This window comes from Chrysochloris asiatica, unplaced genomic scaffold, assembly GCF_000296735.1.
Source record: "Chrysochloris asiatica unplaced genomic scaffold, ChrAsi1.0 scaffold00003, whole genome shotgun sequence".
Taxonomy (NCBI): Eukaryota; Metazoa; Chordata; class Mammalia; order Afrosoricida; family Chrysochloridae; genus Chrysochloris; species Chrysochloris asiatica.
Window position 1 is genome coordinate 17,139,823 of NW_006408521.1, and position 15,163 is coordinate 17,154,985.

The 15,163-nt window shown below is 37.4% G+C and overlaps 1 protein-coding gene across 1 annotated transcript in view; it reads left to right on the forward strand.

Moving 5' to 3' along the window:
• Nucleotides 1-15,163, forward strand: part of TNKS2 (tankyrase, TRF1-interacting ankyrin-related ADP-ribose polymerase 2) — a 79,085-nt gene that overhangs the window by 56,920 nt on the left and 7,002 nt on the right. The window contains exons 17-23 of the mRNA XM_006831134.1: nt 3,487-3,596; nt 4,317-4,505; nt 6,459-6,711; nt 7,829-7,911; nt 8,920-9,040; nt 11,671-11,768; nt 12,626-12,700. Coding sequence (XP_006831197.1) covers nt 3,487-3,596; nt 4,317-4,505; nt 6,459-6,711; nt 7,829-7,911; nt 8,920-9,040; nt 11,671-11,768; nt 12,626-12,700 — 929 coding nt within the window. The remainder of the gene's footprint in view (nt 1-3,486; nt 3,597-4,316; nt 4,506-6,458; nt 6,712-7,828; nt 7,912-8,919; nt 9,041-11,670; nt 11,769-12,625; nt 12,701-15,163) is intronic.

The following is a 15,163-nucleotide window of genomic DNA, read 5'->3' on the forward strand; positions in this document are numbered from 1 at the left end:
GGAAACCCTATACAGGGTCACTATGGGTCAGAATTGACTCAATGGCACTTAACAACAACAACCTCTATGAATATAGGTCAGGTTAATCAAATTATAGCAATTTACCCTTGTTTCCTTTATTGAAAGAAAAAAAATTTTTTTATAATCTTCCTCTAGTCAAGTTCTTATTATCAAGCCATTGAGGGTAGGTCATATGGGTACTGTCTGCAAGTTTGGGTGTTCTTGTGCATCTCCCTCACTTCATATCACTCTCAGCTCTAGCCCTCTGTGGCTGTGTCCTTGTCCATGGGCTCAAGTGTCCCCAGGTCTCACCATACTTGGAGCAACCAGCCCTTCCTCTTCTCTCTCGCATCTCCAGGTCAAAGGGAGTCAGTGGACTTTGGTTGAATTCAGCCCATTTCTTCATTGCTGCCTTTCACATTCTTCCACTCACCAGTAGACCAATGTGGTCACAAACAAGTTTACATTCCTGTTCGTGTGTTCCCTTTGAGTTTCAGTCTTAGAGGGGAATTTGTCCTGAAGGAACTTAATTGCTTGCCTTGATGGCTTCCTGGCAAACAGCTTGCTTATTCTTGTTGTAGCCAGTCATGCTTACATTTTTGTTTTGGGTTTTTCTTGCCGATCTTTCTTTGAAGATGTATCTTCTGTTGCACTAGCTGTTCCAGGCTGGTCTGCTTGTCCTTGATAGTGGGAATGTCCCACCTCATAAGGTTCTGGATAGAACTCAGGATTCCACCTAAGGTTCTATACTCTGCAAAGGCTCTGCAAGAAGCCTATTTTACTGGGCAAGTTGTAGAACCCCTTTTAGGTATTCCAGTCAGTTACAGTCTGAAGATGGGCTTACAAGTTTTCTGGAATCATGGTTCCCAACATTCCTTTCTAACCCACTCAAGTGTCTGTTTTACAGTAGTAGGCAAAGGTTAATATTGGTTAATATTCAAAGGTTAATATTGGTTAATATTCATGGGACAGTCAAGCATTTTAGTATTATTTTCCTTCTTCAAACTATGCCTAGATCCCTGTAGCACAGAGCCCTGTTGTTCCAAGGTTGAGCATGCATCACTATTTACTTCTGTCCCTCTTAGGCCATGCAAACCTGTCTTCAGTGTTCCCCTATCTATCTTATTCTTCCGCCTCCTCCTCCTTCTTGTATTGCCCTCACCAACACCCGAGCTAAACCCCCCATCCCAACCCTACTGTTGTGGTTACCTTATATTTTATTAACTCTTCCCTCCATTTAAGACAGTGTATTTTATCCTGTAATCTATCTGACCTTCTTACCACATGGATCTCTTGTTTGTCTGTGTTTACCTTCTTTTACATTGTAATTGTTTCAATCATAGACTGACCTCCCAGATTCCTCTGTTCTTATCATTTTATTTTGTTCTTGACTCTTCCATTTGTCAGTTGAGTTCAGGGTGATGCTGCCACATATGTCATTCTCTGGTTGTTGTCTGTCCACAGAACTTCCTTTAGGATGTTTTTCATAGTAGAGTTGGCTTTGGCAAAATCCCTTAACTTCTGTTTATTTTAGAATGTTTTGATTACACCATCGTATTTGATTAACAGCTTTGCTGGGTAGAGGATTCTTGGTTGGCAGTTTTTTGGGTTTTTTTTTTTCTTTCAGGGTTATTAAATATGTTTCCCCATTGCCTTCTTGCCTGCAAAGTTTCTGCTGAGAGATCTGAGCTTAATCTGACTTGCTTGCCTTTGTATGTTACACTTCTCTTTTCCATAGCTGCTTTCAGTATTCTGTCCTTATCTTTGAATTATGATTATATGTCTTGGCGATTTTCTTTTAGGGTCTATCCTTCCTGGGGTTCGTTGAGCTTCTTGAATGCTTATCTTTTCACTTTTCAGGTTGTTTGGGAAATTTTCTTCCAGCAGCTCTTCAACTATCTCCTCTGTGTACTTGTGTGATTCTTCCTATTCCGGAATGCCAGTAATTCTTAAGTTTTTCCTCTTCATGTTGTCCAACATGAATCTTAGACCTTCTAAGGATTTTTCATCCTTTTTCCTGCTTGCTCTTCTGTCTTATTGGTATTGAGAAGTTTGTCCTCCAGTTCACTAGTTCTGCCTTCTGTTCTGCTCCTTTGCCCTTTCAGTGTATTATCTATATTTCTTATATTCTACTATTAATCATTTGAACCTCTTTCTGTAGGTTTTGAATTGTTTCCAATGCTGTATCTATCTTATTTTATTATTCCTGTAGCACTTTCCTGACTTCTTCCTTATTTTTTTCAGCTCTATTGTATAGTGTTTTGATACATTTTATAATCATTTTTCTGAATTCCTTCTTAGGCATTTCCAAAGCCTGCGCATCTTCCAGTATGGAGTGTAGGTCTACTTCTAGCTCATTTGCCTCAGTCACTTTATCTCGTTTCTGGACATGTGTTGATATAGTCATCTGCTTCTGTTTTTTGGGCTTATTCAGGAGTTATCTGTGGGCTTAATACTTAGATGGGTGTGTATTTTGGTATTTTTTATGCTTTTTGATTGCCTCCAGGTAGATGTGATCAGAAGATGTGTTACCCTTTTCACTCTTCTTCCTGAGAAATTTCAAGATGCCATGGTTATTTGTTGTATTGTAACTCAGGATTTAATTTTCAGCCTGTTTCCTGTTTAGTCTGCTTGTCCCACTCCACAATCCCCGTTCAGGCCTTTTTCCTGGTGATAAACAGCTTAGGGCCAGCTGTGGCCGTTTTGCACTGCCATTTGGATTTAAATGGAAACTGTCACTTTAAATTTCGAGGAGATTTGTGCATATGCATAGTAGAACCCTCCGAGGTTGTGGGTGGGGTGCCCACTCACTCAGGCACCCTCTCTAGTCACCAGAATGGAGATGTGCAAGCAGCAAGAGACCAATGAACAGATACAAAAAAAAAAGAATGTCCACACCTTTGTCTCTGCAGTTCAGTCAGGTGTCCGTAGCTGTTCTGATCTTTCCCCCTGCTTGGTCTTGCCCAAGATGGCGGCTCCAGGAGCAGCTGAGCATCTTGAGTTAGAAAGCACTGGATTTCTTGCTTCTGCTACAAATTCCCCTAGCTGTAAGCCTTCCAACCTTCTAAATATTCTTCTATGTGTGGTTCAGAGTTCTGGGACCATCCCCTGAGCTTGCTTGGTCTGATATTCTGTGATTCTGTGTTGTTGCTGAAGGAGCTCCTCATTGTACTGCCACCCGATCCGCCATCTTGTTTGTTCTCTTCTGGTAATAAGGTTTTAAAGGAATGATACAGGTAAATCAATCAGTATAATTTTGAGAATTTCCAAATTGAATGAATAGCATCATTGAAAGTTTTTCAGCATTAAGCCAGTGAGAAATTTTCCTATAAGATAAAATTTTAATATATAAAATATCTTGTGTTTATTTATTCAGTAATATCTGTGCTTTGTAAAGTTATAAAGATATAGATATGTTCACATTCAACTCAAATATAACTTTTCTATATTACTGAGTTACACAGTTTCATTTATTTCCTAAATTAGCTGGTTACAACAATTTAGAAGTTGCAGAGTATCTCCTACAACATGGAGCTGATGTGAATGCCCAAGACAAAGGAGGACTAATTCCTTTACATAATGCTGCATCCTATGGGGTAAGCTCCTGCTGTATTACTTTTAAAAGTCTATGAAGTTTTAAAAAATGTAAGTCATTATTGCAGTTGGAAGGGAATTTAGTGTGACTCTTCCATTTTACAGGCTATAAGTTTATGAGGGCTATAAGTTTCAAGTTCCAATTCTGAGCCTTGTAAGCTTGGCTTGTAACATGCAGTATGTTGTCATTGTTTTGTTACTGTTCTTAGCACTTTCAATAAAAGTTGATGGTTTTGCTTGTTTTATTTGTTGGTTCAAAAAAACACCCATTGGCATTCATAGGAATCAGTAGAGATTCAGAGGCAATATTTTGGACTTAGAACAGTCCTAATTGTTAAATGGTCTCAGTATTGACCATCTTCAATGGGATGGATGGCCTGAATAAACGATACTATTTATATACTACTAGTTCGTAAGTAAGAGCCCTGGTGGTGATGTGGTTAAGCGCTTGGCTGCTAAATGAAGGGTCAGTGGCTTGAACCCACCAACTGCTCTGCAGGAGAAAAGACCTGACAACCTGGAGTTTCATCTAGTCACTGAAATGTCTACTATAGCTTTTAATTTTCCCACAAATTATGGTGTTAGGGAGAAACATGCTTTTTTCATTTTGTATCCAGAGTAAGTTTAAAAATATGGAAATAGATATATAGCTAGTTTTTCTTAAGAACTAAAGTGTGATAAAATAATATTTCAGACTATAACAGGAGTATTTTCTTTTACAGCATGTAGATGTAGCAGCTTTACTAATAAAGTATAATGCATGTGTCAATGCCACGGACAAATGGGCTTTCACACCTTTGCACGAAGCAGCCCAAAAGGGACGAACACAGCTTTGTGCTTTATTGTTGGCCCACGGAGCTGATCCTACTCTTAAAAATCAGGAAGGACAAACACCTTTAGATTTAGTTTCAGTAAGTGATGGGCTCTCTGAAAAATCTCAATGCTTTCCTGACTTTAAAATTCACTTGGTGTATATATAAAATATCTTCGTGGTGATTGTGGCAAAACCTGATTGTTAGTCCAATTTCACATTTGGGGCTTCCTTGGCATTCAAAGATAATAGGTAAATAAGAGCATTGTGAGTCAGTTATCATATACTTTGGGAAATAGTAGAAAGTAGTCCAAGGTATAATTGCTTATTAGTTAGAAAACACAACAGGCACAGGCCTTCAATAAATGATGTTACAGTGCATGCAATGTGTGTTAATCCCAGCCATGAGTCAGAAGGAACATTGCAAGGTACAGTCACACAGCCTGCTACTAGCAGAGATGCTTTCCCTCCCACAGTGCCTTAGCCCCGGAGTTCTAGTTGCTGACTCCACCAGAATAAATGATACTATTTATCATTTACTGATAAATAAATGTTTATCATTTATTTAATAAACACCAAGTGTGTTCCTTCTGAGGAGGGCTCTTTGCCCTTCTCTACCCACAGGAGGCTCCAGTATAGCTTCCAATGTGGCTTTGACCACTGTGTCAAAAGTGCCACTCTTGCCTCAATTACTGAGAATATTAACCAGAGCAGTAGGGAGAAGAAATACTTTCCTAAATGGGAAGGAAAGAGGAGAAATCTCTTCTATAGACTGCTTTCTACTGAGAGAGATTCCATTGTTCCGATTTACAGTGTAAAGCTGATTTGATTTAGTTCAACTGCCTTGGGGTTAAGTAGATTTTAGCAGATTGACAATCCAAACATATTTACAGTAATTCTTCAGGAATACTTTTGGAATTCAGTCTGCCCATTTTTTAGTTCACCAGTTATAATTAGTGACAGTAAAGCAAAGTACTTTCATATATAGGCTTTAATGTCCAACAGAGACCTGGATAAGAAGTCCACCTTTTATCACTTTTCATGGTACAACCTTGTTAAACCTCTAAGCCTCAATAACTTCATGTATACATGGGGACAAGATATGTCTGTTAATAGAATTAAACAAAATATACTTAATGTCATCAGCATGGTAGCAGGTACATATAAGCACTGGTAGCGTAGTGGTTACGAATCGGGCTGCGAACCTTAAGGTCAGCAATTCGAAACTACTAGCCGCTCTGTGGGAGAAAGATGAGGCTTTCTGCTCCCGTAAAGATTTACAGCCTCGGAAAATCTGTACAGGGTCGCTGTGGGTCGGAACCGACTCGACGGCACTTAACAAAAACAACAACAACAAATGGCACTATTATTATGAACAAATCTTACATGCAAGCTGTGAGTGTCAGTGGAGTCCTCATCCTAGGGGAAAGAAAAGGTGAAGATTGGAGCAGGCCATATAAATGACAAACAGTAAAAACAAGTCCTTGGTTACTTCTTGCTGAATGTTAATTACTTAGTATCCTACTTGAGCATTATGAAAAAATGGTACATATCACTAAGTAAAATAATTCAGGTACCAGAATTAAATTGGGGGGCTTTATACCATCCTAATAGTAGGTTTGAATAAAATTATTACTTGGTTGAATGTTTTCTAAGACAAACCAACTACTTGCTAAAATTCCATATAGGTTGAATTATATCTTTCAGAGAATTAGTAATAGAGTTCAAAGGTCTTTCTTGCCTTTTTAAATTGATATTTCTGTAATTCCATTCCAATTCTTTTTAGTCAGTTTCAAAGTTGGGATGTTCTTCATGCTTTGCCATGTGAACAGTATTTATTTTGATTCTACATGTGTTGGAGGTTCTGAATTATGTTTTCTATTTTATAACAGTGTGGCTGAATATCAACTGGTCTGTTTCCTTATGTAAAGTAATTAGAATAACCTGTAATTTTAGTATAATGTCATATTTTTTTAAATGCATTCTATTGTGAGTAATAGGATTGTAAAATATGCTCATAGTGGATTTCATCTCTCTCTGATGTGCACCCTAGGCCGATGATGTCAGTGCTTTGTTGGCCGCAGCCATGCCCCCTTCCGCTCTGCCTTCGTGTTACAAGTCACAGGTGCTCAGTGGTGTACGGAGCTCAGGAACCACAGCAGACTCTCTGTCTTCAGGCCCATCCAGCCCATCCAGCCTTTCTGCAGCCAGCAGTCTTGACAACTTATCTGGAAGTTTTTCTGAATTGTCTTCAGTAGTGAGTTCAAGTGGAACAGAGAGTACTTCCAGTTTGGAAAAAAAGGAAGGTGAGACATTTTGCAAAACTAACTTAACTGGTGTTGTAGCCCCATGGTTGCCCTTTTGAATGTTAAAAAAGGGCATTTTTAAACCTAAAATACTACTATGAGTATCAGATCCATTAACATAGCCCAGAAGTGTTAGCCTTTTATTGTTTTTCTTTCCAACATGAATAGCATTTCTAATGAACGTTCTCCATTCCAGTTTTAAGAGTTGATGAGTCTTAGGCTGCTCAACTACTACTTAAATGAACACATGCTTTTTCAAGGTGTAGAAGTCCTTTTGGTTGAGTGAAAACTAAAATACAAACCCATTGCCGTTGAATCGATTGCAACCCTAAAGGACAAGAGTTTAAAGTTGCCCCATAGGGTTTCCAGATCTGTATGGTGCTGTTAGTTAATGCGTCAAACAACAAAGCCAATTGAACTGCAAGGTTGGCGGTTCAAGCTCACCAGCGCTCCTCAAAAACCCTATACAGGATCGCTATGGGTCAGAAATGACTCGACGGCACTTAACAACAACAACATCTTTATAGAGCTGACTGCCACTTCTATCCCGTGGAGCAGCTGATAGGTTTGAACCACTGACTTTTTGGTTAGTAATCGAGCACTTTAATCACTTTACCACCATCGTTACTTTTTGATTGTATTTCCTGGTATACAATTACAGAGTTATGTGCCTGTAGACCACCACCCCCATGTCAAAATACCCAACTTTGAAGTGTATTTTTTAAAAGGAAAAGAGATACACACACCTGTAATGTCTGTAATCTAGTCTCTTCTTCTTACTTATACAAATCTATGGGACTTGTTCTCATAAACTTTATTTAAAATAAGTTTATATCTTGAAAGATAAGGAAACTAATTTTAAAGACTCCAAAAAAAATAAAGCTTAATGTAAAAACTTAAAACTTCATTGATTTTTGTAATGACTTGGAAAATTTATAGCTTTCTCTTTGTAATTTTTGTTATTTTGTTCAGTATTATATCCCAAGTGACTATTAATATGTTCCTGCATCTTTATGTTCTTACTATATATATAGCCATGTCATGAAACTTTATGGTTATAATGTTGGCATTCATTATTTTGATGTGTAGCTATGTCATGGATGTTTTTATTTTCCAGTTCCAGGAGTAGATTTTAGCATAACTCAGTTTGTAAGGAATCTTGGGCTTGAGCACCTGATGGATATATTTGAAAGAGAACAAGTGAGTAGATTGATTATATTCCTTAATTCGTGTTTTGTGGAACTTCAGTGTAGGGAAAAGTTGCACAATATATATGAAGTTGCTTTAAGTCACAATCAACTTGATGTCAGCTTATTTGTTTTTAATGCCCTGAACCATTCAAGCTACTGGGGGCAGTGGTTTTTAAGAGAGTGGAAATAACTCATTGTTAATTTGACTTGATCCTGGAATTTCCATTGTGTATATTAGCTCATAAAAATAGTACACACATTTTTAAAAAGTAATAATAAAGTAGCTTTCTTAAGTGCAAAATTTACTTTATTCCATTGTTAAAGTTACCCTTGATCTCCTTTGTTCTGTTCTTTTATATCAATCACTATCTTCTCGAACCTGACACTTCTCTCACCACTATGGGGAGGTATGTAGATAGGCCAGCCACTTTCTAGAACAGTCCCAATTTAAAGTATTCCATCTGAGCATATTTACTGAATTTTGTGGTTCAGTAAACTTGTTTCCCTAAGTAGTTTTATATCTGGGTATGGAGCTAGAACAAGAATAGAGGAAAAAAATAATTTTAGGAATAGGTCCCTGAGCTGGATAATTCAGGGAAAGCTTCATTGAAGGTCTGTGAATTAAACAGCATTTTAAAGAATGACTTCAGTGTCACACAGTGAAATTTTTTTATTTGGGCTAAAAAAGATGAGTTTGAGCAGATACAGAAGTGCCAGTGAGCATAGTCTGGAATTTAAAGGAACCTTGGAAGGCATTGTATAACAGGTGCATATGAAGTGATAATGTCAAAGAACCTGCTTTTCCAAGATAAAATAGTATGCCTGACTGTAGTTAAAGTGCATTTTTGTCTTGCAGTTTATTCTTGTCAGGTTCTTTTCCCTTAACTGGTTTGTTTTCATTTATAAACTGCTCAAAATAATTTGAAGTAAATGTATGAATCCACTGTATTGTGGGAGCCTGATAATATGAATTATTCTCATGAGTAAGAGTCTAACCTGTTTCATCCTCTTTTATAAGATCACCTTGGATGTGTTAGTTGAGATGGGGCACAAGGAACTGAAGGAGATTGGAATCAATGCCTATGGACATAGACACAAACTAATTAAAGGTGTTGAGAGACTTATCTCTGGACAACAAGGTATTTCATTTGAAATAATTGCTGTCAGTTTAAAAGTTTGCATAAAGGCAGTCCTCAGCTTAACTAAATGATAATTCAAAAATGTATGTATAATCGAGAGTCAGTATAATAGAACAAGCACTAATTAGGATTCAGAAAACCTGGGATCAAGTCTTTACTGACTTTTCAACTTCTCAGGCTTCTGTTACTTCCTGTGTGAACCTAGCTAAAATTTCTGACCCATTATTGCTCTACCAGAAAGAAATCAAACCACTGCTGTCAAATCACTTCTGAGTCATAGTGTCAGAAGCACCTGGTAGTCGTGGCTGTACAATAAGAATTTCTGAGAAACTGCCATTAGCAAAAAATGAAGGGATTTTCAAGGAAGAATATATACTAGCCAGGATGGGGTCCACCTTTTGACAAAGAAATAGAGCACCTCTCAGAATTAGGTGATTCATGCTAAGGAATGCTTTAAACTGGTGTTCTAAGGTAGGGTCCATTAAAAGTGACAAGGTTCAAATGGGATAGAATCTGATATTTCTAGCATAGATGGCAAAATATGTAAGCTAGAAAAAGAGGACACTCACAGCTCCCTAAAATGCTTAGTGTAAAAGTAGCATTAAAAAAATGAAGACGAAGTAGTAGTAGCAGTAGAGTACACTTGTGCTTCTACTGAAATAATTTAGGTCTGGTAAGATAGCAGTCCCAGTGGAACTCTGGGATAATAAGTATCACTTAGGAAAGTGACACTTTTTTACACTTTGTATAAAAGAAAGAAAAACAGGCAGTGTTTGTATATTTATACATTATAGTGTCCGGTACATAGTTAAGACTGTATGGAAAGGCTCAAGAAACAGTGAAGACAACGTTACACTGTCTCCAGGTAGCAGATTTTCTCCATGACACTTCTGGTCCTACAGTCACTGAAAACATGCAGCTACAATTGGATCGGAACATTCATGCTTATGAAGAGAAGAAAAATGATCATGAGACAGAATGGCTGTGTCTGATACAGCATATCAGGGTCACTTTTCCTGTTTCTTTGTTAACATCTTCCTCATCTTCATTTAAAGTCAGGGTTCTATATCTGTATTAGACCTAATTTTGCAATGTGGGATCATTAGCTGCCTGCAGTGATTTTTCCAACAATCTCTCACCTTGATGACTTAATAGACTTTGCTGTCATTCAGTGCATCAAATCTATAGATTATATGTCCTCATCTTTCAACACTGATATATCTCTTCTTGGAGAGATCCACAGATGCTTTAGTCACCCATTTGTCACAGTCTTTGTCCTATAAAATCTTCCCACAGATGAACTCCACAATTCATGCAGACATTGTAACTCAGACATGTCTGTACATGTCTATTAGAGTCTGGCTTGTTGGTGATAGTCTTGTCTTCAGATCCCAGCTCAGAGCCAGATTTGTGTTTTGAATTCCCAAAAGCAAACCTCTGTGCAGCAGTAAAGGATTCAGCCCCTACTTCTATTTGGAATAATATCAGAGCTGTATCAGTCTTGTACAGATCAGAGAAATTTGTGTTATTAAAGAAATTAGAAAACCCCATAAGAAGAGCTTTTGCAAGAGTTAAATACAAAAATGTTTATGGTTATTTTGACCCTTGACATTCAGAAAACATAACAAATTCATTGCCTAATTTTTTAAAAGAACCAATTATAGATAAGAATAGGCATTGAATGGTGAGGTAGCACTCTATTCATAATTTTACTCCATTATCTTTTTGGGTGGGGACATTGAACAAATTCTGCTAAAGACTTTTTTTGACCTTTGTGAATTGAGTGAAAGTTTCAAGAGCAGATCAATCTTACATCCAATAAATCATGTACTTCATTTCATCTCAGTGACTACAGTCCCCTCAGTATAATATCACCTACCCCACTTCCTCCTGTGACTCTTTACTTCCATTCTCCTTTCTTTCCCAACCCTTCTGAACTTTGTCTTTAGGTATTCAGTGCCCTTTTGATCTTAAATGGTTAACCATTTTATTATGGTGTGCATACCTTAACTATTGGTATCCCCTCTATACATCTTTATATTGTTTGGCTGAAAATTGAGCCTCAGGGGTGTCTAGGATGACTTTAAATTACTTTGAAGTTATGTAAGTATCGGTCTGAATTCTTTCTCATGCTTAGGAAGAATAAAGGGATCAAAGACTAAAAGGGCTCTATAGTAAAAAAAATAATCATAAGGAAAGTGTATAACAAACACATTTCAAATAAGAGAACAGAAAATTTTTCTGAAATATTTCTACAAAACCCTGTGGCTTGCCTGGTCAGAAATTAATGGTGTAAATGCATGATGGTTTCCTGCTTTGGATCCTAGGACAGAAAAAGGACATTAGTGGGGAAAACTGGTGAGGCTCCAATAAAACCTGCAATTTAGTTTATACAGTTTGACAAATATACTATAGTTATATAAAATGATATCGTGAGAAGTCTGGTGAAGGATACACAGAATACTATAGACTCTCTATCAGTCTTTCTGTATCTAAATTATTCCAAAATAAAAAGTTATGTTGGGTTTTTTTTTTTAATTAATGATAACCATCAGATAAATCAGGTAGCGGTTTTTGGATGATTTTAATTGTTGGCAATTTTTCTTTAACCTTCAAATTTTATTTCATAGGTCTTAACCCATACTTAACTCTGAACACCTCCGGGAGTGGAACAATTCTCATAGATCTGTCTCCTGAAGATAAAGAGTTTCAGTCTGTGGAGGAAGAGGTATGCTCATATACTTTAAATAACTTGAAAAGATAGATCAATATATATTGTTGGTTCATTTTGTAAATTTCCACATCTAATTGAACATACAGTATAATTTTAACACTTTACCACCTGGAAACTTTGCACAGTTGGCATTTAAGGTACATTCTCTCAGTGTGTCTTGATTCCAGTAACTTCGTTCCAAGTTATAATTAATAACACAGTTCTCTTAGAGAAGAGGTTGCTGCCATTTGAAAGAAAATGCTAATGTTTCCTCTTTTCATGAAGGCAATTCCGAATCCTAGATAAGCCCAGAACACTTGGGTGCGATTTACTCAGGAAAATTTCCCACTAACTTGACTCACACAAAACTTTTTAATACAAACTCCTTGTGTGGTGCTGTAAAATCTACACTGAACTGCAAACCACACAGTCAGGGTTTCAGGCCCACCAGCTGCTCTTTGGAAACCCTATGTAGGGTCACTGTAAGTCAGAACTAACTCAAGGGCACTTCAAAAAAGGAAGAAAAAAAAAAAAAAAAAGTTAGAATCCCTTAAATGTTTGAATGGTGCCCGCATTCTCTGAAGAACATATAACCAACCGTACATATGTAGGTTGAGCATGGAGATAAACGTTTATTAAGTGAGACTTGATTCTAAACTCTCACTTAATAAACATTTTTTATTGAGAGATTCCCACTCTCAATAAAATATCTCCACAAAGTAATATTCATGAACTTAACTTATATTCTTTAAATAACAAAAATGTTACAACCTGCTTTGTGTTCTCAAAAATAGAATCAGATGAACTGAGAACTGTTTCCCAAATCAGAAAAGATCTAAAAGCTAATGCATTTGAAATAATATTTCCATCAGATGCAAAGTACAGTCCGAGAACACAGAGACGGGGGCCATGCAGGCGGAATCTTCAACAGATACAATATTCTCAAGGTAATAATGTAGTGAAAATAAAGTTTGCTGAAATCAGTTTTCAAAGCCAAAAGTTACTTTCATAAAAACATAATGATAGTCCAGTCTTAATGGGCTTTATCATGATATCAAGGCATGTTTTTGAAAAGAATATATCCTTAGAAGGTTCAGCTTCTCAGAATCCCTGTAATAGACAATAATCCAGTCCTTTCCGAACACATTCATTTATAGTGATTATGCTTTATCTGGGTAATGATAAATCCTATACATCTAGGACTTTATTAAATAAAGTATTGCTAAGGTTCTTTACGCTAAGGAGCTCTGGTAGCGTAGTGGTTACGAATCGAGCTGCAAACCTCAGGGTCAGCAGTTCGAAACTACTAGCTGTTCTGCGGGGGAAAGATGAGGCATTCTGCTCCCGTAAAGATTTACAGCCTCGGAAACCCTGGTCAGGGTCGCTATCAGTCAGATCCATGGCACATAACAACAACAAGGTTCTTTATGATAACAAAGCTGAAATTTTTTGTGGTTCATAGAAGGAGTGTCTCTGTCCTTATGCCATGCTTTGTCTTTGCTCTGAGTGACTACTCAAGATCCTGGAGGTCTCTATACATAACAGCTTTTTTGCAAACTTTAATAGTACTCTCCATGTATCTTCTGCTGTAGGACAAGCACTGGACTTCTAACTGGCTCAAACCCCTCAGCTGCTCCTTGGAAACTCTCTACAGGATCAATTAACTACACTGATATATATATATTTCTTTATGTTTTATTGGGAATTATGTGATGGCTTACATGGGAAAACATTAGCTTTACATTCATCCTATCATATTATCATTTCATTGCCATGGTTATAATACTGTCCATACATCATCAGCCAACCAAAGGGTATACCCTACAAGCCTGCTCCCCTAGGCATCAGCACACAGCCCCTCCCCTTCTCTGAGTCTAAAGTCCCTAGCTACTCCATCTCTCCACATCGTCATCTCTGCCTCCATCTCTGGCATCACTGTTTCTCTGGATAGGATCCCACTATCTGCTCTTCTCCCTTTTTGGTCCCAGGGACCACCGCTCCTAGACTGCAAAGTCAATCACTCCCCTCCTTTTGATACAAAACATCTGTCTACCTTTACATTTCCAACCCTCACAGTCAGTCCTGATAACAGTTATTCACTATTATACCACAAGAGACCTATATGCATCTCCTTTCATCAGCCCCGCCCAGACAGATTAGATACTACTCAGTAGAGATTCTACCTTCCTCTACGGTCTCTGGATCTAGGCTCCCTCTTGAAAGCTTGTAAGCCAGTCACTTCTTGCCTTTGTAGCTCCCCCACCCCCATTTGGGGTAGCCAATGTCCAAGCTGTCCATCCCTGTCTACTCTGTGTATTGAGAGTCTGGGAATGATTCTCGCTGTAAAGATTTGTTCCCTCTTGAGCTACTGCATCCTACCTACCTACATAGGTGTAGGTCAAGTTCATCAAATTGTACACGGTATGTTCTTAACAGTAATTATAAAAGAATTAAAATATAGAAAATTCTCAAAAGTGAATAGTATCAAACCTTTACCTATGTTGTATTAACTGTTTTATAATAATGTGCTGGTGCAACACTGTAAGATCAGCATTGGATTGCGAACCACAGGTCAGCAGTTCAAACCCACCATGGTAAACCCTGTACAGGGTCACTATGAGTCAGAACTGAGTCAGCAGCACTCAACACCAAATAATATGCTATAATTATAATTTCAGAGTTAGTGAATACTAAATTTACTGAGTTTTCCTCTAAATCGTGATCATATGAAGATCATAATAATATGATCCATATGGGCCAAAGCACAGGGATCCGAGTGTTCAAACACACACACAATCATCAGGTAAAGGGATATTTCTAGGAACCCCTTTTTATAACATCTTGACATGTTATATATATATGTAATTTTTAAGAAAACAAATAGTTATGCCTATGATAGGCAAATTTTAGTCAAGTCCACTTTGTTTACAGGTCATAACAAATATGATAGTTCAAGAGTGAAGGTAGAGAGAAGAATATGTTTGATTTCCAGAGTAGTTGGAAGTTGGATTTGAGAAAGATATGCTTTATTCATTCTCAAAGTTACTTTAATGAAATATTTTGTATAACATTTTTCAAGTTTAAAAACAACCTTTATATTTTTTTCTTTTTACACGTAAATGAGATCTGAAGTCAGTTTTCAAAGCCAAAAGTAACATTCATAAGAGCATAATGATATTCCAGTCTTAATGGTCTTTATCATGACATCAAGGGATATTTTTGGAAAGAATGCATCTTTGGAAGGTTCAGATTCTCAAAATCCTTATAATAACTGTGGTTCTTAATTATGTGTGTATGACTTAGACCTAAGACTTACTGAAACACCAGCTCCCACGTGTGCACTAGGTACCAGCAGGGGGCTGTAGCCCCTTAAAATTGGCTAAGAAACCACTAGGGATTGTGAGTTTGGG